This window comes from Dendrobium catenatum, unplaced genomic scaffold, assembly GCF_001605985.2.
Source record: "Dendrobium catenatum unplaced genomic scaffold, ASM160598v2 fragScaff_scaffold_1065, whole genome shotgun sequence".
Classification (NCBI taxonomy): domain Eukaryota; kingdom Viridiplantae; phylum Streptophyta; class Magnoliopsida; order Asparagales; family Orchidaceae; genus Dendrobium; species Dendrobium catenatum.
Window position 1 is genome coordinate 266,595 of NW_021319527.1, and position 23,141 is coordinate 289,735.

General features: G+C 33.3%; 1 protein-coding gene across 1 annotated transcript; it reads left to right on the top strand.

Moving 5' to 3' along the window:
- The first annotated feature begins 665 nt into the window (after positions 1-665).
- Positions 666-2,690, top strand: LOC110098731 (mannose-specific lectin 3). Its single transcript, XM_020825642.2, has 2 exons — positions 666-1,087; positions 2,057-2,690. The coding sequence occupies exons 1-2, from the start codon at positions 695-697 to the stop codon at positions 2,552-2,554; spliced, it is 891 nt and encodes a 296-aa protein (XP_020681301.1). The 5' UTR covers positions 666-694; the 3' UTR covers positions 2,555-2,690.
- Positions 2,691-23,141: the final 20,451 nt, after the last annotated feature.

Consider the following 23,141-nt stretch of genomic DNA (forward strand, 5'->3'; position numbering starts at 1 on the left):
TATTTTTTTTGTAGGTTTGGTGGCTGGAGTTTTGATATTGATAGGTCGTCGAGAATAATGTTTCTAGGTTTACTACCTTTAGGACACTAAAAAAAATGAAAGTAGTAACTTAATGTGATAGGACAATAATGAAAGTAGTAACTTAATGTGATAGGACACTAAAAAAATATCTATTAAAACAATTATATTAATGATTATTCAAACAAATTTACAGAAATAGCTAAAGAAATTATTTCCTGTCAAATCACTCGTACTAATGAACGATCAATTAAGATTATACAAACAGACACAAAATATCATTTTCCTTCTGTCATAATTTTGTCCTTAAAAATTTTATTCACGTGCTATTGCATATATATGTATCACTCCTCCGTCCTTTTTCGAAGCAGTAGGAAATCGAGCGAGATTTGTTGCAAGTCTTCTTTTGAATTGTCAACAGCATGCCAAACTATAAGCATTAAATTCGGTTTAGCTGCAGTACTCGTGATTCACATGCATGGAGCTGTAATTAAGAGGTTGAAATAGTAGGAAGATGTTGAAGCAAGCATTTATTTGTTTGTCGGTGAAGTTCCCATGATTAACATGCATGGAATAGTAATCCAAACCTCTGCATGGAACTATAAATTCCACTAAAATAGAGCAGCTCCATCATAGTTTATCAAACAACCATCTTATACACAGCAGCTTCATCGTAATGGCCGCCGTCGGTCGCAATGATTCCTTCCTGAATATCATTCATTTATGTTTCTTCCTCCTGGTAGTTCTAATATCAGCAAGCCGTAGCAAGGCTGTTACTAACGTTTTGCTGACAGGGCAGACCCTCGAACCGCAAGCCAAGCTCAGCTATGCGGACTCCGGCGTCAATTTGTTAATGCGGCATGACTGCTACCTAGTTTTGTCTGACCGCCACGGCAAGCCCATCTGGTACTCAAAAACTTCTGTCCTCGGCGGCCAAAACTGCTTCCTTTCCTTAACCGACAACGGCCGCCTTGTCGTCCGCAACCCTCTTGGCCATCAAGTGTGGATAAGCTCCAATGCCAACTCTAAGGTCGGCAAATATATTGCCATCCTCCTCCCTGAAGGAAAGGTACATATAAAAAGTTAAATCATCAATCTATTGCAAGTGTATTTAGATTTATTTTTTATTTTCACACAAAGGGACTACGTATTAATATCAAAAAAAGGTTACAAGGTCCTTAATAGGAACCTCCAGCTTACTAATGCTCATAAGAGCTACAAAAAAATATATATAAAAACCTAGAAGCCGGTGGTTCCTAATACTAAAAATTACAAAAAAACCTGAGAACATTCTAGGACTGTAAGTCAACAACACCCAAAAAGGAATTGAAAAATAAAAGCAATAAGCACACAACTCCTGCAAAAAGAAAAGTCAAACCTCCAATATTTGTGGGCTTTCAAACTCCAAACCTCCAATTGCAATTGTATTTAGATGATGGATGGAGATTGATGTCCTTATATATGATGTATTTTTATTTATATAAATATAATTTTTTATTAAATTATTTAATTTAAATATTTCTACAATTATAAATATTAATGTTATATTTGAAATATTAATTTATGTTCAATTAAAAAAATTTATGGCTTTTACCCATCTCATGGGCAAATTATTAGGTCCGGTCAATCGGACCTAAATTTTAGTTCGGATTCCGTACGCTTTTAGTACGCTTTTACTTTACTTTTGATGTATTTTTGAAAAAGAACAACTTATACACAATTTTAACTTCATATTAGCTGCTCTTTTGCTGCCCATTCACTAAGCATTTTAAAAGCGCAGTAAAAGCATAACAAAAGGGCAGCAATTATTCAATGAGTAAGATATTGTTGTGTTTTTGTTGCGCTTTTGCTATATTTTTGCAAATACTCAACAAAAAAGTAGCTAAAATGGAATTAAAATTGGTTATTAGCTACTCTTTTTTAAAAATACATAAAAAAAATATTAAAAGTGCATGAAATCTAGACGAAAATTTAGGTTTGGTAATCGGACCTAATAATTTGACCTGCTCATGACAATAATTTGTTTGTACATTTCTAGGTATCTATTTACGGCCCAGAAGTATGGTCTGTACGGGCGGCGGAAAGCATAAGCAGCAGCAGCAGCAGTAATAGCAGCAATGAGATGGTCTCCTCGATGAAAAATCTACAGAATTGTACTCCGTTAGTTTACAACGTGCTATTCTCCGGCCAGGTGCTGTACAACGATGGCAAGCTCACCGACGACGGATACAATTTCATCATGACAAAAGAGTGCGAGTTGGTTCTCCAGAAGGGCAACGGGGATATCTTGTGGCGTACGAGGACAACAGGTTTTGGAGAAAATTGCTTTGCTAGGCTAAATCACAAGGGAGGGCTAGAAATCAAAGATGATGAATACAGAACTGTGTGGAGAAACTCAGAGACGAAGAGGGGGCAAGTTGGCGAGTACGTGCTTGTCATGCAGAAAAATGGTAATGCGGTCATATACGGGCCAAAGGTTTGGTCTACTGCGCATGCGCTGGACGACCTTATTGAAATGCTCACTGCCGAGAAATAGACCAATGATGTACGAACCTCGTTGGGGTTACATTACATATAATAACGCATCAAATATCTGAAATCTCATCTTTGGCGCTTATATGCTATGTATTATTATAAGTGAAATAAATAAATAACGCCAAGGTTTTTGTTTTTGTTTTTTTTTTGTTTTTTTTTTCACTTTTTAAGTGCAAGGCTTGGTTAGAATTCTTTAAATTGCAGAAGTTCTTAATTTAGGATGAATATTTAATTAAAAATATTAAAATATTAAGATATATATATATATATATATAAAGCCGTTGAAATTTTAAAGCAAGTTAATTAAAGTTATAAAATTACTTTTCAACCATAGATAAATAACTTGCAGTAAATAAATGCGGAATTAAAAAGATAAAAAGATTTATAGTAGTTCGGTCAAACACGACCTACATCCACTCCCTGAAAACTCTTTTTTTAGGTATTGCACTATTACCAAAAGTGTCACTCATTTTGCCTCCATATCAAGGCGGAGAACCCTTTACAAAACTCTCTTCCACTAATCCCCGGTGCGATAGAGAACCGACATCCTTTCACATTCTCCAAGTGTCGGCAGAGAATCGTCATCTGTTCACACTCTCCAACTGTAGGCAGAGAACAATCGTCTATTCACACTCTCCAAGTGTCGGCAGAGAACCATTGTCTGTTCACACTCTCCAAGTGTCGGCAGAGAACCATATGATCTTCAAAGATCTTCTCATGAGCAATTTAGAAAAATAAGAGGAATAGTGAAAAACACAAATCACACGGAGATTCTTATTTTTGAGTAACCTTGTGAACCCTTCACACTCCACTTATAAAAAATATCTCTCAAACACTCTCTATTTTAATTTCCCTTGAAAAATCATGAAGATCAGACTTTTTTACATAAGTTTTAGTGGACTTTTTATACCCAAGACATAAAAAAACATCCAAAAAACTGAAAGTTTCAATTTTTAGCGTACAAGATCGTACAGTACGATCGTATTTCGTACGTACGAAAAGTTCAAAAATTATTGCTTACGAACATGCTGTGAATAGGTATGAAATGTTTTTGTACGTGATCATCATTCGGTACAAATCATTTTCGTTCGTAACGTTTAGTGAGAAAATTTTTCAAGTTCGTCGGTACGAAAAGGAACCCCACAAATTCATGTTCTAGATGGCGTACAAATGATGACATCATCATCCGATACGAACATTTATAAATATATTCAAATTCGTCTAAACAAAACGTTGAGATAAAATGGGACCTATGTACGAGCTGGGTTTGTACAGTACGATCCATACTTAGAAAAAAAAATTTTTAAGCGAACAACGACCCGTCCATTACGTACTCTAGAAGGTATATACGAACTAGGTTTGTACAGTACGATCCATACTTAAAAAAAGTTATTTAAGTGAACAAGAACCCACCCATTTCGTACTTTGGAAGGTATGTACAAACGGGGTTCGTACAGTACGATCCATACTTAGAAAAAATTTTCATTACTGTTCGTTCATCTGCTCATCGAGAAAAATAACTTACCAGATCATCCCGTACGAACAGATTTCATACAGGACGATCATTTTAAAAATCTAAATTTTAAAAACATTCCCCCGGTGTGTATGTGCTCAATTATAATCATACTTTTTCATACTCAATAAAATGGAAAATACAGATTTCAATAATAATAAACTCTAAACTGATATTGATTTGAAGTCTTTAATAATCCGGAATATAATTTCCTTAATATATTAGTACACACAGGAGCAAAACAATTCTTCCAAAATATGTTAGAAGAAATAATAATCAAAATAATAATATTTTTAATCATAAAAAATATTCAAGTTGTAAAAATATCAAATAGGCAAGAACTAAGTAGCAACTATATCAACAATCTCCCTTTTTTTGATGATGACAAAAAATTATTGTTTGAATAAAATTGAATACTCTACATGTCTCCTTAACTCTCCCTGAATGAATAAACATTTGTATATATCAATAATCCGGAGTATAATTTCCTTAATATATTAGTACACACAGGAGCAAAACAATTCTTCCAAAATATGTTAGAATAAATAATAATCAAAATAATAATATTTTTAATCATAAAAAATATTCAAGTTGTAAAAATATCAAATAGGCAAGAACTAAGTAGCAACTATATCAACAATCTCTCTTTTTTTGATGATGACAAAAAATTATTGTTTGAATAAAATTGAATACTCTACATGTCTCCTTAACTCTCCCTGAATGAATAAACATTTGTATATATGAGAATTCTTAAAAGAACAAATCAAAAAATTTTAAAATTTTACAAAACACAAAACATCCAAAAAATACAAAACAACAATAACGACACTAACAAAACAATACTAACACACGGAAAACAATCAAATGCAAATAATATGTCTCCCCCTTTTGATAATAACAAAAAGGGAAGAAGGATAATTGAAATGGAAGAAGTTATATGAAAAAACTTAGAAATTTATCTTAAAAGAGATTGAACTATAATTACAATAACAAAGTTAATGTTCATTAGTTAAAATAGAAAGATTCAAAAATATTTAAATTAAGGTATAATATAGATAAGAAAAGTTAATCAAATTCATGAATCATTCTAGATAATTAGATAAAGAGAATTATTACAAAAGTGATGAAATGAAAATTAGATAATTTTTATTTTCAATATAAAACATAATTGAAAATTAGATTGATTTGAATTTGAAGATTAAAAAATAGAGGAAATAACATTATCAATTTATGATATTTTACATTTTTTCAAATATTTTGGGCACACTTTGTGCATCTTTTTGTATTTGAGCTAATTTTGTGCATCTTTTGAATTTAAGAACCATTGCGCATTCTTTCAATTTTTGTACACATTGTACATTTTTTTTGATCTTTTCAAAATCAATAATCTAACAAATTAAATTTCTCTAATTACATGAATAATTATATTAAAATGAGAAATAAAAATAGTAAGACATCAAAATTGCAATAATAATATTGTGAATTGTGTTTGTCTAAAAAGAACATAAGATTAATTGTCTTAACTTGATGAAGTTATAAATTGACTTAAAATTTTTTGAAAATTTAAATTTCATAATGAAATTAATTTGTTTATTGCTGTTTAATTTATGAATTTTTTAGATCAATTAACATAGGATTATCACATAAGCAAACTAATATTTCAAACAAAATGCAATCAACTAAATAAAATAAGATATTTTTTATTGATATCATTTTGAAGATCTACTAAAATAAGGCGTATTTGATATCAATATCATATATATTAGGACAAGATAACATAACAACAACGACATCAAAGATCTAAAACAAGACTAGTACACATAGCATCAAAAACATCACAAAGATAAACACATCTGAATGGACTAACAAAGACAACACACAAGAAGTATATCTAAAAATCTGAGGGGTCTTGGTGTGGAGGAGAAGGCTAGTTGAAGACTAAAAAATAGCTATTCATTATAGCTACATTATTGTTCACATATTAGAATTATATTTAAATTCACCCCATATCTTGCTGGTACTAAGCATCCTACTGGTTTAGATGAGTCTGAATTTGATCAAAGTGCTGATCAAAATGACTCTCTAGTCGGTCAAAGCGCTTGATCATCTCCTAAAAATTAGGTCCATGAGCAGGTGCAGGTGCAGGTGCTGGTGCTCCCCCTTCTCCCTCAGAATCCTCACTTGCATTACCATCTTTCCCAAGAAGTGCTCAAAATGAAGCATTGATAAAGTAGATTGGCAATTCAAGTTGAGGGTCAGGATGAACAAGATTCTTCTTTTCTAAAATATATATTACAAGATGTCTTAAGTCAATATTCTTCTTCCACCTATGAGAGATATATCCAATTTCAGAAAGTCCATAAATATAATCAAGAATAAGTTAGGCTTTATCTATTGGATATCCAGTCTTGATAAGATAGGTAACAGTGGATAAAAGATGAGTAATGTTGATATGTTCACCAGCTTTAGGAATTATTGAAGTTCTAAGGACATGTTGAATGACCCTTGCATTTTGGTTTAATATATAGACCCTAGGCAAATTACTTACTTGTTCAACCCCTCTAAGAGCTTTATTTATTTCAGAATAGTTAAAATCAGAATTAGAAGTCATTATGTGGGCTCTAACTCCTTGAGTTCTTAAATGTAAAATGGTTCCCAAATCTTCCTTAGTTATTTCTACCCTTTTCTTCAGTACATAAGATCTTATCCTACTTTCACCCTAACTACAAGACTTGTTTGCCAGAAAGTAGTGAAAGGTTTCTTTGTTTTACATATGAATCAAGGTCAGGATAAAGACAAATAGAGTGGTAGCGAAAAGGGGCATGACATGAAAATGAATATCTTCTTGAAGTAAGATTTTAGGAGTAATTTTTGCAGAGAAAAACCTAAGGAAAGAATCCTTATTTTCTCTAGATAGAAAATTCTCATCTTCACTCCTAGAGGATGATTCCTTAGTGAGTTTACCACGCTTGATAGAACTGGCTATAACAAAGAAGTAAAGGATTGAAGGAAGCTGTGAAGTGAATGAAAGTCAAATGTAAAGCCCTTCTATTTAAAGGAAAATGACCATTCGTACGTACGAAATGAGGTTCGTATAGTACGATAAATGGTTCATCATGTAAAAAAATAATTTTAAAATAAAATAACTTTTTATAAACACATAAGTTACGAAGCATCCCTTCTTACATGCTTTTTGACCAGATGATCGTACAGACGAACATGTGTTCGTCCTGGACGAACGGATATTAAAGATCATTTTAAAGACGTTTAGGTTCACCCCCAACATTGAATGACACGTGGTTCGTATATCCGAAATAAAATTTCGTACGTACGATCAGTTTTAATAACTGATTTTATCCAGATAACTATCTAAGTGCGTACAGACATAAGAATACAAATCGTCCAAGATGATATTATATATATCATACAATATGATATGTATTGGAAAATAAAAACATTATGCAACCAGGCCAAAACTTTGATCGACAAACTACAAAATTCATACAGGATAAAAATAATTTTGTACAGTACTAATAGAACACTTAGAAAATCATCATGATCGTTCATAAATAGGAATTTCAATGTGTCAATAACACGTCGAAAACACACAAAAATAAAAAAATAAAAAAACAAGAAAATAAAAAATGGAAACAAAACAAAAAAATAAAAACTCAAACAATCAAAAACATAAAAGACACAAAAACATATCAAGTTTGGAGAGGATTTTATTTAAGCATTAAGATCAATAACACATAGCCTTATTCTTAATATGCTTAAGGTATCGAAATAACCAATAATTTCAAATGAAGAGTTGTACTTAGGATACAAAAATTCATAAGTTCTGAGTTTCCAAGAGATATCTCAAAATCCTTTTTACTAGTGTCAAATATGATTCTTTTGGATCTGATTGAAATGTAGCACAGAAATAAATATTAAACATAATATGAGGTCTACTAGTAAAATAAAGCAAAGATCCAATAATTCCTCTAATTTTCTTTTGATCAATAAATTTTCTCTTTGGGTTCTTATCCAATTGAGCTGAAAAACTCATAGGTGTACTAACAGGTTTAACATTATTCATTTCATATTTCTTGAGAATATCCTTAACATACTTCGACTGATTAAAAAATCTTCTTTTCTCAATTTACTTAATGCTAAAATCTAGAAAGTAACTTAAATATCCTATTAGGCTCATCTCAAATTCACTACTTATTATTTTAAAAAAATTATCCCAAAGATTTTTATTTGTTGATCCAAAGATTATATCATCAATATAAATTTGTACAATAAGTATGTCATCTCTTAATTTTCTTAAAAAGAGAGTGGTATCCACACTTCCTTTTTCAAAAGATCTATTAAGTAGGAAAGTGCTCAACCTCTCAAACCATGCCCTAGGTGCCTGTTTCAATCTATATAATATCTTTTTTTAATTTAAAAATATGATTTGGGTATTTTGAATTTTCAAAACTTAGAGGTTGTTTAAAATAAATATCCCCTTGAATCACCCCATTCAAAAAGGCTTTATTTATATTCATTTGAAATAATTTAAATCCTTTAAAACAGGTAAAGGCTAAAAAAATCCTAATTTCTTCAAGTCTTGCTATAAGGGCAAAAGTCTTCTCAAAATCAATACTTTCAATTTGATTATGCCCCTTAGACACCAATCTAGCCTTATTTCTAACAACAACTCCTGAGTCATTCATTTCATTCTTAAATATCCACTTAATTCAAACTACACTTTGATCCTTTGGCCTTTCAATTAATTCCCAAACTTCATTTCTTACAAATTGATTTAATTATTTTTGCATTGTCAAAATTCAAAATTCATCTGAAAATGCTTGATTTATGTTTGTGGGTTCTATTATTGAAATAAAGATAGAATGATTGACTTCTTTACTTAATCCATGCCTAGTCTTAACACCCTCACTTGGTTATCCTAAAATCAAATCCTTAGGGTGGTTTTAGAAAATTTTAAATCTCTAGGCAAAGATTTTTCTTTCTCTAAATTTTCTTCTAAAATAATCTTCTCAATTTTCTGGGAGTTATTTTCTATTTCTTCCTATTCTAAATTTAGTTCTTCCAAAATTCTATATTCATAAAACAAAACATGTGTGGTCTCGTCAACTATCAAAATTCTTTTGTTAAATACTCTATAAGATTTTCTAATATTAGAGTATTCAAGAAAAATTCTTTCATCTGATTTTGGATCAAATTTTTCTAAGGTAGATTTTTTATTATTATGAATGAACATCTTACATTCAAAAACATGCCAATATAACAAATTAGGTGTTCTCCCTTTAAGAAGCTCATAGAAAGTTTTGATTCATTTTGATCTAATATTAACCCTATTTAGAACATAACATGTAGTGATAACCACTTCAGCCTAAACTTATATATGAAGTGAATATTCTGCCAACATGGCTCGAGGGGCTTCAATTAATATTATGTTCTTTTTTTTTAGTACCCCATTATGCTGAGGGATTCTAGGTGCAGAAAAATTATGATCAATTTCTTTTTCTTTATAAAAATTCTCAAATCTCTCATTTTCAAATTCTCCTTCGTGCTCACTTTAGATTATTAAAATCTCACACCCTAATTTCCTCTGAATCTAAGTCGAAAAATCTCTAAACTTCTCAAATGATTCACTCTTATGATATAAGAATTTAACCCAAGTGAATCTAGAAAAATCATCTACAATCACAAATTTGTATACCTTCCCTCCTAGACTTACAGTTCCAACCAAACCAAAAAGATCCATATGTAGAATCTCCAAAGGTTTACTAGTTCTAAGATCCTTATTAGAATGAAAAGATGACTTTACCTATTTTTTTAATTGACATGCATCGCAAAGGTGATCCTCAGTAAAGTCTAATTTTGGTATATCACTCACCAAATTCTTTTGTGTAATTTTCCTAAGATTTTTCATGCTAGAATGACAAAGTCTTCTATGTCATAACCATGATTCATCAAAAATAGTTTTCAAATAAAAAACATTAGGAGTTTTAATATAATTTAAATCAAGCATATAAATATTATTTACCCTTAATCCATGCAAAATAATATTTCCTTTTAGACTTAATATACAGCTAGTAGGAAAAAATTTTATACTGTATCCTTTACCACATAGCTGGCTAAAACTCAATAGATTATGCTTTAAGCCTTCTACAAGTAGCACATTTTTAATATAAAATTTTTGCAAGTTTCAAATCATACCTGTGCCACACACTTTCCTAGTAGTGTTTTCTCCAAATATAGCCTTTCATCCATTCCTGGCTTCAAGTGTTATGAATTATGTAGTGTCTTTAGTCATATGCTTTAAGCAATCTCTTTCCAAGTACCAAATGCTCTCATGAGGTCTTATATAAGAGCGTGCCTACAAAATTATCAACATTAGACTTGAAAACCCAAATAAGTTTGGGTTCTCCTTTTGACAAAATTAAATTTGATGCATGTATGATATGGTTAGGTTTATGCATCTTTGGTTTCCACGCTAAATGATTTTTTCTATCAAAAGTATAAGTATGTGCAATATGTCCAATCATGCCACAAGAATAATATTTAACTCCAGAAAATAAGTTTCTTAATCTTCTATAATAAATTTGTCTTTTCCTGGGTTGTAAAATTTTTTATCTCAAATTAGGATTTATAAAATTTTCAAGTGTTGAGGGTATTCCTATTTTCCTCGAGAGCTTTCACTTTCAACTTAAGAAATATGTTTACATCTTCCAAGATATTAATATCATATTTTAAATAATACTCTCTACTTTCCGATTCATCCTTAAAATCTTTAAATTCTTTTTCCAATTAAGCATATGATGATTTTAAAAGATCATTGTTTTTGTTCAAGTCATCAAATTCATCAAGTAAGCTCATGTGGTTGTTATCTATCAATGCGTGATCTTTTCTAAGGATTTTATGCTCTCTTTGAAATTGTAACAATTCAAGATTTAAACTAGCATGCATTTTCTTAAGCTTTCTATATGCATCATGAATTCTTTCAAAAACTTTTAATAGTTCATTATAGGTCAAGTCACATACCCTTCTTGATCTGACTAATCAAGATTATCGGCCATTAAGCATAAGTTGGTGACTTCCTTCTCCTTTTCTTTTTTTGATGAACTGAATCTGAAACTGAGTCAGCCCAAAAAGCTATTTGGAATCTCTTCTCGCCCTTCTTCACATTTGGTTTCTCCTCTACATTCTCCTTGCTAGGAGTGGCTTTTAGGTTTTGATAATTTAATTTTATATGTCCGAGTTTCCTCTATTCATAGAAAATCTCATTATTAGAAACCTTGACATTCTTATTAAATTTACCTCTATACCACTATTGGCGTCTCTTCTGCTTCCTCTTTAAAAAAACTTCTAAATTGCCTAGTCATTATGATAATGTCATCCTTATCCTCAAGTTGTGATAGATCACTCTCCGACTCTTCTACTTTCAGTTCAATGTTCTTCTCCTTTTTCTGTTCACCTGCATAAATCTTCCTTTGACTCACTCCTTGCTCGTAGGAAATTAGTGAACCAAGAAGATTATCAATAAAGTAAACATTTAAATTTTTTGACTCTATAATAGCAGCTATTTTAGCATTATAAGCAGTAGACAAACAATAAAAGAATAATATTAACCATTTCTGCATTTATTAGCTCCCTTCCTAATGCTTATAAATAAGTGACTATTTGAGTAAATCTTGTATACATTTCAGAAATAGATTCTTTTGATTTCATGCAAGATAATTTATAATTATGTAACAAGATGTTTAGTCTAGATTGCTTTAATTCATTAGTCCCTTCGTAAGTAATACAAAGTCTATCCCATATGTCCTTTCCACTTTTGTAAGTGAAAACCCGTATGTAATCTTCTGACTTAAGTGCACAAAAGAAACTATTTAAACATTTTATATTAAGTTGTGCTAAGTCACGTTCTTCTACAATCAAATCTATAAAGGGTGTTTTAACTCTAAGACCATCAACAAATCTTATAGGTTTTGTATACCTACTTGAACTAAAATCCATAATCAAGTGATTGTAAAAATTTAGACTTGCGTATTTTTGAAAAATCAAAAGGAATATTATCAAATAAAAGAGGTTTAGTGATCGAGTAACCTTCTGGTGTGTTTTAGTTTCCAAAAGTAGCCATTCTCTTTTTTTAAAAAGTAGTTTAAACTTATGATTTTGAAACAAAGCTCTGATACAACTTGTTGAAACTAAATAAGGTTGTCAAGCCTAAACTATTGTCTGAAGGCTAACCAAGAGATGGGGTGAATTGATAATTTAAAAAATTTCTCTTAGATTTAAAATTTGAAAGCCATTGAAATTTTAAAGCAAGTTAATTAAAGTTACAAAATTACTTTTCAACACAAATAAATAACTTGCAGTAAATTAATGAAGAATTAAAAAGGCATAAATATTTATAGTGGTTCAGTCAAACACGACCTACATCCACTCCCTAAAGACTCCCTCTTCAGGTATTACACTATTACTAAAAGTATCTATTTTTTTCCCCACAGTAAGGCAAAGAAGCCTTTACAAAACTGTCTTCCACCAATCCCCGGTGCGGTAGAGAACCGACATCCTTTCACACCCTCCAAGTGTTGACAGAGAATCGTTGTCTATTCACACTCTCCAAGTGTCAGCAGAGAACCATCATCTGTTCACACTCTCAAAGTGTCGGCAGAGAACCGTCATCTGTTCACACTCTGCAAGTGTCAACATAGAACTATTATATGTTCACACTCTCCAAGTGTCTGCAGAGAATCATCGTCTGTTCACACTCTCAAAGTATCGACAGAGAACTGAATCTTTTTAAAAGATTTTCTTATGAGAAATCTATAAAGATAAGTGGAAGAGTAAAAAACACAAATCACATAGAGATCCTTACCTTTGAGTGACCTTCTGAACCCTTCACCCTCCACTTACAAGAAATCTCTCTTAAACACTCTCTCACACTCTTTCTTTTAATTTCCCTTGAAAAATCACAAAGACCAAACTTTTTCATGTCAGTTTTAGTGGACTTTTTATACTCAAGACACAAAAAATTTTCCATAAAATTAAAAATTTTAATTTTGAGCGTTCATAATCATACAGTACGATCGTATTTTGTACATATGAAAAGTTTAAAAATTATTGCGTACGAACATGTTGTGAATCGGTATGAAATGTTTTTGTACATGATCAGTGTCTGCTATGAACCATGTTTGTTCGATACGAACACTGAGAAAATTTTTTGAGTTCGTCGGTACAAAAAGGAACCCCCCAGTTTCGTTCGCTAGATGGCATAAAAATGATGACGTCATCGTCTGGCACAACCAGTTATAAAAATGTTCAAATTTGTTTGAACAAAACATCGGGATGAAATGGGACCTCATAATTTCATACTTTGGAAGGCATGTACGAACTGGGTTCAAAAAGTACAATCCATACTTAGAAAAAATTTTATTTGAGCGAACTAGGACCCATCCATTTCGTACTCTAGAAGGCATGTACGAGCTGGGTTCGTACAGTATGATCCATACTTAAAAAAAATTATTTGAGCAAATAAGGACCCGTCTATTTTGTACTCTAGATGGTATGTATGAACTGGGTTCGTACAGTACGATCTATACTTAGAAAAGTTTTTTCATTACTGTTAGTTCATTTGTTCGTTAGAAAAAATAACTTACCAGACCATCCCGTACAAACAAATTTTGTAAAGTACGATCAGTTTAAAAAAGTAAATTTTTAAAACTCTCTCCCAGTGTGTGTGTGCTTAGTTACTTAATTACAATCACACTCTCTCAGGCTCAATAAAATGGAGAATATAGACTTCAAATATAATAAACTCTAAACTGATCTTGATTTGAAGTCTTCGATAATCTAGAGTATTATTTCCCTGAAATGTTAATACAATAAGAGCAAAATAATTCTTACAAAATATATTAAGAGAAATAATAATCAAATCAATAATATTTAGAATATAAAAAACAAACAAGTTGCAAAAATATCAAATAGGCAAGAACTAAGTAGCAACTATCTCAACATATATATATATATAGCATTATATATATATATATATATATATATTGCTCTTCTTCTACCCACAAGAAAATCCTTGGGTCTAACTGGTCATCTAGCATTGGTCTTAGTAACGAGGGTGGCTTGGGTTGCAAGGCTATTTTTGACATGGTCCAAGGTTTTTTGATTAAAATTTGGTGGAAATTTAGAACTACAGATTCTCTGTGGGCCAAGTACATGGGTCAAATTACTGTAATAATTTTCATTCGACTCTTTCTTCTTACAAGAAGAGTTGATCATCTGTCTTGCATAGACCTTGTAAAGTTAAATGGCTCGGAGAGTTTTTGACTTGGAGAGTTTTAAAGTTTAATTCTGTGGATTGTACTTTAGAAAATTAAGGTTTTTTGTTTGGTTTCAAAATGCCAATGTTGCTCACATATTGAAACTATTAATCATGTTTTGTTGAGTGGTCCCATTGCCTTTATAGTGTGGTCAGAATTAGAGAAAAGGTAGGATTAAAGTGCTATGCAATTCCAATAGCTTTTATTCCTTTCAGGCCCTAGTTGATGCGGCCATCTCCTTATTATGGAGCAATGTGGACACACACCACAAGCTCAAAGGCCACTACTCCTTATTCTTGCTATTTCTATTATTTACTTTTTCTGTTATGCTTAGTACCGTACTCTTTTAGAATTTGTTTTCCTTTATTTAGCAGCCATTATGCCCAACAGGGTTTGGCATATATATATGTCATTCTAGCAGAATAATAGATATATTGAAAACTTTAGAAGCTTATTACCTATTCTCCGATTACTGTTTTATTAGTTTTCCCTTCCAGGTTCTTCTCTTGACTGTGACTGCATCAGTTCTTGTATCAGAGCTACTTTTTCGCAGAAATGGCCGAAGGAAGCATCCAGCCTAGACTCGATGGTGATCGGAGTTTGGAAGAGTTATGGGAGACACATCAGCACATATCCAAGCAATTAGATGAGCTTATAAACATTTTTACTCATTTTGCAGGTGAAATGTGAGATGAGTTATGGAAAATAAGAACAACTACTAATCCAGCAGCTCGTGTAGTGGCTCCGGCAACCATACCGGGTCATAGGGCCCCAGGACACTAATCCTATACCAAGATAAGAGCCTACCCTCTTCCCTAAATTCTCAGATTCGGATGATGACGAGCGTCTGGAATCGGAGCATTCCAACACTGAAGAAGATGACCATCGTCCTGTATTTATTCAAGCAAGGCGACACCAGCAGCATCGTCGTGAACCTGAAGGCGTCCGACTAAAATTGGATATTCCTTCTTTTGATGGCAGGCTTCACATTGAAGACTACCTGGAATGGGAAGGAGTACTTATGGAGAACTTCTTTGACTATATGGAGATTAATCTGGACAAGCAGGTGAAATACATTGCTTGTCGACTCAAAGGATGAGCAAATGCCTGGTGGATGCAGATGTGTCAAACTAGACAGAGGGAGGGGCGAGGTCCTATCCGCAATTGGAATCGCATGAAATAGTTGACGCGATGACATTTTCTACCTATAGATTTTTAATAGTTGTTGTATCTCCAGTATCAATAGTATAGACAGAGGCAACATAATGTTAGCGAGTATACTAAATAATTTTATTGTCTTAGTGCCCATAACAACCTTGCCGAATCCAAAAATCAATTGATGGATCGCTACATTGGCGGGTTGAAGGATATGCTTCAAGATAAATTAGAGCTCAATTCAGCATGGTCCTTATCTCAGGCAGTGAACTTCGCCCTCAAGGTTGAAGCACAAATTCAAAGGCCGTATCGCCATTATTTACCCATGTGCTCATTTTCGGAGGGGAGCCTGGTTCCTTCCAAATCGGCAACGTCACAATCCAAGAATCCAATGACTTCCCCTGCTCTAGTGAAAAATCCTCCAGTAGAAATTAAAATAGCAACTAGGCAAAAGTTCCAGGGCTGAGATAATCCCTATGCTAAAACTTTTTCCATCAAGTGCTTTAGATGCCTACAACCCATCCATAAGTCCAATTAATGCCCCAACAGACATCAAGTATAGCTTATGGAAGGTGAAAAAGAGGCGGGTCAGTTCGAAATTGGGGAGGAGATGAAAGAACCAATTGAAGAATTGTTAGCAGATGAGGGGGAACCTATCCTTGGTGCGTTGGAGAAGATACTCCTAACCCCTCGTAAACCAATTGATACTCAAAGAAATAGTTTATTTTGTACCAAATGTATAATTAATGGCAAGGTTTGTGCATTGTGGTCGATAGTGGATGTACTAAGAATATCATTTCCAAGGCAGGGGTCAAGCTCTGCAGATAAAGACCTCCAGAAATCCTCACCCCTTCAAAATTACCTGAGTAAAGATGGGTGTGGACTTCACTATTTCAGAATTCTGCAAGGTTAAATTTAAAATTGGCAAGAGCTATTTGTGCCAAGTAACTTGTGACATCATAGAAATTGATGTATGCCATTTAATTCTTGGTCAGCCTTGGCAGCACGATAGTGGTGTTGCAAATCTATTTTCATGACTTATGTTTTTGATGATTGACAAACACTATTGATACTCTTGAACTGCATGTTACTTCTAACTTTTCAGGAATCAAAGATCGGACGAACAAACGAAGCCAGTTCAAGATTGCATAGGTTAGGATTGAGTCAGTCTGTACTTTGATTTTTCTCTTCTTGAGTCTATTTGTAATGTTCAAAGAGACTGATGCTAAGTAACCCTACACACACACACTTGTGATAGCCCCCCCCCCCCCCCCTCTTGGTTATCTTGGGCCAGTTCTATAGGGCTTAACATCCCTAACAAACTTTCAAGTGGAGCAATTCATGATGGTAGAGCTAATACTTACACTATTGAGTGGAAGGGGAGGAAAGTTAAATTCATCCCTGCCTCTTAGATTAAAGGAAAGGAAGATGCTAACAACCTCACACTAGCTTGCATTATCTTTGGACATGCCCTCCTCCAACTTAAGGAGGTGAATTATACAATGAATGCTTTGATTGCTAATGAAGTATCAGAACAGATCGATCCAACCTAGTTTCCAGAAGTTCAGCAGCTAATTGAAGAATATGGTGATATCAAGGCCTCGAAATTTCCCTCGTCATTACCTCCCCTACGAAATCTCCAACACCAATCGAACTCATACTAGGTGATGTCCTACCCAACCTTCCACACTACCGTATGAGTCCGCAAGAACATATCATTATGAGGGAGATTGTATAAGAGCTATTGCAGAAATAATTTATCCAACCAAGCTTGAGCCCTTATGTTATTCTAGCATTGATTGTTCCCAAAAAGGATGGGTAGTGGTGCATGTGCATCAATAGTAGGGCTATTAATCGCATCACCATTAAGTAAAGGTTTCTAATTCCTAGGATTAACAACCTATTGGACAAGCTCACTGGTTCGGCCATCTTCTCTAAACTGGAATTGAGGAGCAACTATCATCAAATTTGTATCCGACCCGAGGATGAATGGAAGACATCCTTCAAAATGGTGGATGGACTATTTGAATGGAAGGTTATGCCCTTTCGGCTGTGTAATGCCTCCTTTACAATTATGCGGCTTATGCATGACATTCTTAATACTTATTTAGATAAGTTTTTCATAGTGTATTTTGAAGACATTTTGTTGTTTAGCTCTACTCTATTGGATCACTTGGGCCATCTAAAATCCATTATGGAAGCACTTCACAACAATCAGCTGTTCCTCAACTTGTCAAAGTGTGAACTTGGTGTTACTAACGTCAATGTTTTGGCCTTCGTCCAAAGACCATAAGATATCAAAATCGTACCCCAAAAGATTTCGGCCATTTTGGATTGGCCTACCCCTCATTCATTAACAAACGTGAGGAGCTTTCACGGTTTGGCCAACTATTATAGATGTTTCATCAAGAATTTCAGTGACATAATGGCCCCTATCACTAATTGCTTGAAGGCCGCCTCATTTTATTGGACAACATTGCAACAAAGAAGTTTTGAACAAAAAAAGAAGGCTCTAAGCTCAGCTCCATTGTTGGCCTTCCCTAACTTCGACAAACCATTCCAAGTGGGCATCGATGCGTCTGCCATTAGCATTGGAGCCGTTCTCTCCCAAGAGGGAAAGCCCATCGAATACTATAGTGAAAAGCTCAGTTCTTCTCGACAGAGGTGGTCAACCTATGAGCAAGAATTGTATGTGATAGTGAGGGCACTCAAATAATAGAAGGACTACTTTCTCCATTAGGATTTTGTTCTATGCAGTGACAACCAGGCTCTCCAATATTTCAACAATCAAAAGAATATAAACAAAATAAATGTTCATTGGATTTTCTTTTTACAACGATTCTGCTTTGTAATCAAACACAAAGCTGGATGATCTAATCGTGTTGCTGATGCACTGAGTCGGTGTATAGCTCTATTGACGCATCTTTAAATAGAGATAGTCGGATTACAGTCATTGTAAGAGCTATATGCCGAAGATAAGGAAATTGCTCAGATTTAGGCTGCTTGTAAATCTGGACAACCACAGTAAGGCTTCACTCTCCATAATGGATTTTTGTTTAAAGGCAACAGTCTGTGCATCCCGGACTCTTCTTGGAGGCCCTAATTAATTAAGGAGATCCACTGTGGGGGACTATCATACAGGAAGAAATAAAAATTTTTAATTATTGCAAACCCATTTTCACTGGCCTCATTTGAGCCGAGATGTTACTAGATTTGTGGAAAAATGCTATATTTTCCAAAGGTATAAAGGCACTGCGCAGAACGCCGGTCTATCTCTACCTCTTCCAATACCCAACTCTATTTGGAAGGATTTAACGCTTGACTTTGTATTGGGGTTACCACAAACGAAGTGGGGGGCCGATCCATCATGGTCGTTGTTGACCTATTCTCCAAAATGGCGTATTTTATACCTTGTAAGAAGACATTTGATGCAGTCAACATTGCCCAACTCTTCTTCAAAGAGATCGTTCAGCTACATGGGTTACCTCGCAACTTGACCTCAGATCATGACGTAAAATTTGTCATCCACTTCTAGAGGGAACTATGGAAAAGATTGAACATTGATATCAAGCTGAGCTCAGCGTATCATTCCTAAATAGATGGTCAAATCAAAGTTATCAACCAGATTCTTTGCAACATGTTACACTATCTTGTTCAGGACAATCTTAAAAGGTGGGAAGAGCTCCTTAGCCATGTCAAATTTGCTTATAATTTGATGTTTAACTATTCCATAGGTTACAGTCCCTTTCAAATAGTATATACCAAACAACTCAACCACCTAGTGGATCTCACTACTCTCAAAAAGCAGTCGGCTACCAGTACAGAAAACCATTACTCAAGCTCAAGAAACCATTTAGGCAGTCAAGGAAAAGCTTCAAGAGACCACAACCAAATATAAGCAAGAGGCTGACTCACATCGACGTCGCAAGGTCTTCAACACCGGATACTTGGTGATGTTACGAATGCGTCAAGAAAGGTATCCATAAGAATTTTATTCCAAACTTAGTCCCCGAAAAATCAGCCCATTCCCAATCCTACACAAAATTTATGACAACGCATATGTGATCGACCTCCCACCGGACATTCAGACATCGTCAACTTTTAATGTCGCCGACATCTACAGTTACCATCCACCCGATGGTGGTCAACCAATAGACATCTCGTCAGAGTCAAGCTTCTCTAGAGCGGGGGAGGATTGATGCGGCCATCTCCTTATTATGGAGCCATGTGGACACACCACAAGATCAAAGGCCACTACTCCATATTTCTGCTATTTCTGTTATTTACTTTTTCTGTTATGCTTAGTACCATACTCTTTTAGAATTTGTTTCCCTTTATTTAACAGCCATTGTGCCCAATAGGGTTTGGCATATATATGTCATTCAAGTAGAAGAATAGATATATAGAAAACTTTATAAGCGTATTACCTATTCTCAAGTTACTGTTTTACTGGTTTTCCCTTTCAGGTTCTTCTCTTGGCTGCCGTTGCGTTACAAGTTAGCTTTATAATAATGAGAAAGGACATATTCTGATTGTTACTCCTATGATTGACTTTTTGCTTTTATGGTTTGAGAGGAATAACTATAAGTATAATAATACTAAAATATGTTTTTAGAGTATCATTATTTTCTTGAAGGCTAAAGTTCAACAACATTTTATTACTAAGGTTTAAAGGCTAAACATTTTAAAAGAAATTCTTCTTTGTCTTCTTTTTATAATATCAGTAATCAGAATATTCAAAGATCTACTAATCTTAATATTATGAGGTGGATTAAACCTTATTTTAATGATTTAAACTAAACATTGATGGCTTAATGAAAAATGATGGCATTGGTTGTGGTGTCCTTATTAGGGATCATAAAGGTTAGTTCATCTATGGTTTTGCTTCAAGCATTTCCAATGGGAATATTATTTTAGTTGAAATGATAGCTCTCTATATGGGTATCAGGCTTAACATTGACAAAAATATTATGAATATTTAGATTGAGTCTGACTTTAAGATTTTTGTTTCATTAGGTACATCACTTAAATGTCATAATGCCAACTTATTTTATCTACTTTCTAAGATATTACCCTTTCTTAATAATGTTAATTACAGAACCTCTCACATTTTGAGAGAAGGCAATGTCTAGGCTAATTGGTTGACTAAGGAAGGCTAAAAAAATTATAATGTGACTTATCTTAATAAATATTCTTCTCTGGGTATTCTGAAAGGTGTGACCAGGTTTGATATGCTAGGCTTACCTTATGTATGAGCTTAATTGTTTTCCCTTTCTTTATCCTTGCTGCTAGGTATTTGGTATTATTGTTGGTGTTTTGGTCTAGCTGTTTGGTTTGGATTCCTTTGTACTATTCTGGTAGTGACCCTGGCCTGCTCTATATTGATTGGTTTGTTGTGATCTTTGGTTATTGGGTTTTTCTTTGGGGTTATGTTGTTCCTTTTTGGGTGGACGTGTTTTGTTTTTTATTGGTTTTGTGTTGTTATCTTAGTTTTCCTTGGTTGGTGTTTTGTATTATTTTGGTGCACTGTTATTTCTCTCTATTTTAAGAGGTTTTCCGTCTATATTTTTCAAGTGGGTTCTTTGTTGTGCAAGGTGTTTCTCTAGTGGTTGTGCTCTATCTGATGTTTGTTCTTCATTAGTTCTTTTTGTTGGTATTTCCTTGGGCTGTTGGGCTTTATTTCCTAGCTTGTAATATGCTACCTCTAGTTGTGGGGCTTCGCTTGTTTTGGGGGTGGGTTGTTTGTTGTGCTAGGTGTTTCTTTGGTGGTTATGCTCCATTGATATTTTTTTTTGTTGGTTATGGTTGTTGGTGTTTCCTTTAGTTGTTGGGCTGGGCTTCATTTCCTAGCTCGTGTAATACTGCCTTCGGTTGTGGTGCTTCATTTGTTTGGCTAGAGGTTTCTTCTAATTTCTTTCTCCTTTTGTAGGTTTTGTAGGCTATTTGTTCCTTCTATGAAATTCCAAGTTGGCTCTTTCTTGGTCTATTTTTGGGTGATGACTCCTTGCCTCCCATCTAATAATTCATTTTTATATTTTAATGCAACTTAGTAGAGTTCATTGGCTTAATAGGTTCTTTATTTATATTTTGATTTTAGATTTTGAGCATTAATAAGAATTTGACAACTTTAAGGACATGTACTCAATTTTTTTTATGATTAACTTGTAAGCCCCTTTGTGGGTTTCCCCTTAAAAAATATTGGTGATCATAAAACAAATTTTTTATTAAATAATATTTTTTTCATAAAAGAAAAAATTAAAGCGAGCAGGTAAATTAAAATTATTTAAAACTTATTTTATTTTTATATATTTTACTTTTTTTTACTTATACATCTAAATTATTTTCACATAAAATAATATTTCTAAACTAACATATTTTTATATGATTGCCTTTTAAATTTAATTTATATTATAGTTTACAATTGATAAGTTTGTATCAACCAATATTGATTCAATTGGCTGAAAATTGAATTAATATGTAAATATTTTTATCATCTTTTATCAACTAACTATGAGTTGGCTTCTAAAAAATAAGGCCAATATAGGTAACTAGCTGGAATATTCTTTCTTTTTTTTAAAAGCCCATTTATGGGTACAAATTTTATTTCTTAAAGCTAAATTTAGCAAAATCCTTATAAGAAACCATAGCTAACTAATGCTAACAGAGCAACTAGCAATAGATAAAAAAAACCTATAAAGCAAAGGTTTCCAAACTAGGATACAAAATAATAAAATAAGAAATGAGGTTGGAAAGAAGTCAAACCAAAAAATAAGTTAAAAAGCTTTGATATACTTGAAGATCCACCGTAAACCACAAAAGGAATGAAAATAAGTCTAGTTATAGCAATATCCAAGGCACATTGGCATCCAAAACCATCTACAAAATCCATAACATGAAGTAAGAAGCACAAGGAAGAGTAAGACCATTAGAGAATCCTAAACAATCATAATCGAGAGCCACCAAAGCATATTATGTAGTAAAAGTAAGATGGAGAACAACCAAATAAATGGAGAGCACGAACAAGCCATGAACCATCCAGAGTAGGTCTCATGAACCCAGAAGAAAGACAAAAAATTAGATAGGTGGAGTATAAAAAAAAACACTAATCTAAAAGAAGAGACCAGCAATAAAATACAAGTTAAGGATTACTGAATGTGGTGAACAGTAAAAAGGTCAATTCTCCATATATTCACAAATACTATTCTCCATAACCCAAAAAGAATAATTCTCCATTCAAACCACAAGGTTCTTCTCTAATCAATACATATCAAAAGAAATAAAGAGAAAAAAATAGACCACTTTCATTGATAACCAGCAGTAAAGGATCAAACACTCCCAGCAAAGATAACAAACACCAACACCTAAACCAGGATGAAAAGACGAGAAGAAAAGAATAAGAGAACATCCCCAGTAAAAAAAAATAGATAATAAACAAAGGGATATGATCATAAATGAAAAAAAAAAAATACAAAAAATTGAAATGCCTACCATGTAAGGAAAATAGAACTAGCTAGATAACCAGCAAATTAGAGGAAAATAAAAAGGGACCCAAAGAAAGATTTTCCATTCAGACCACCAAAGTTATTATC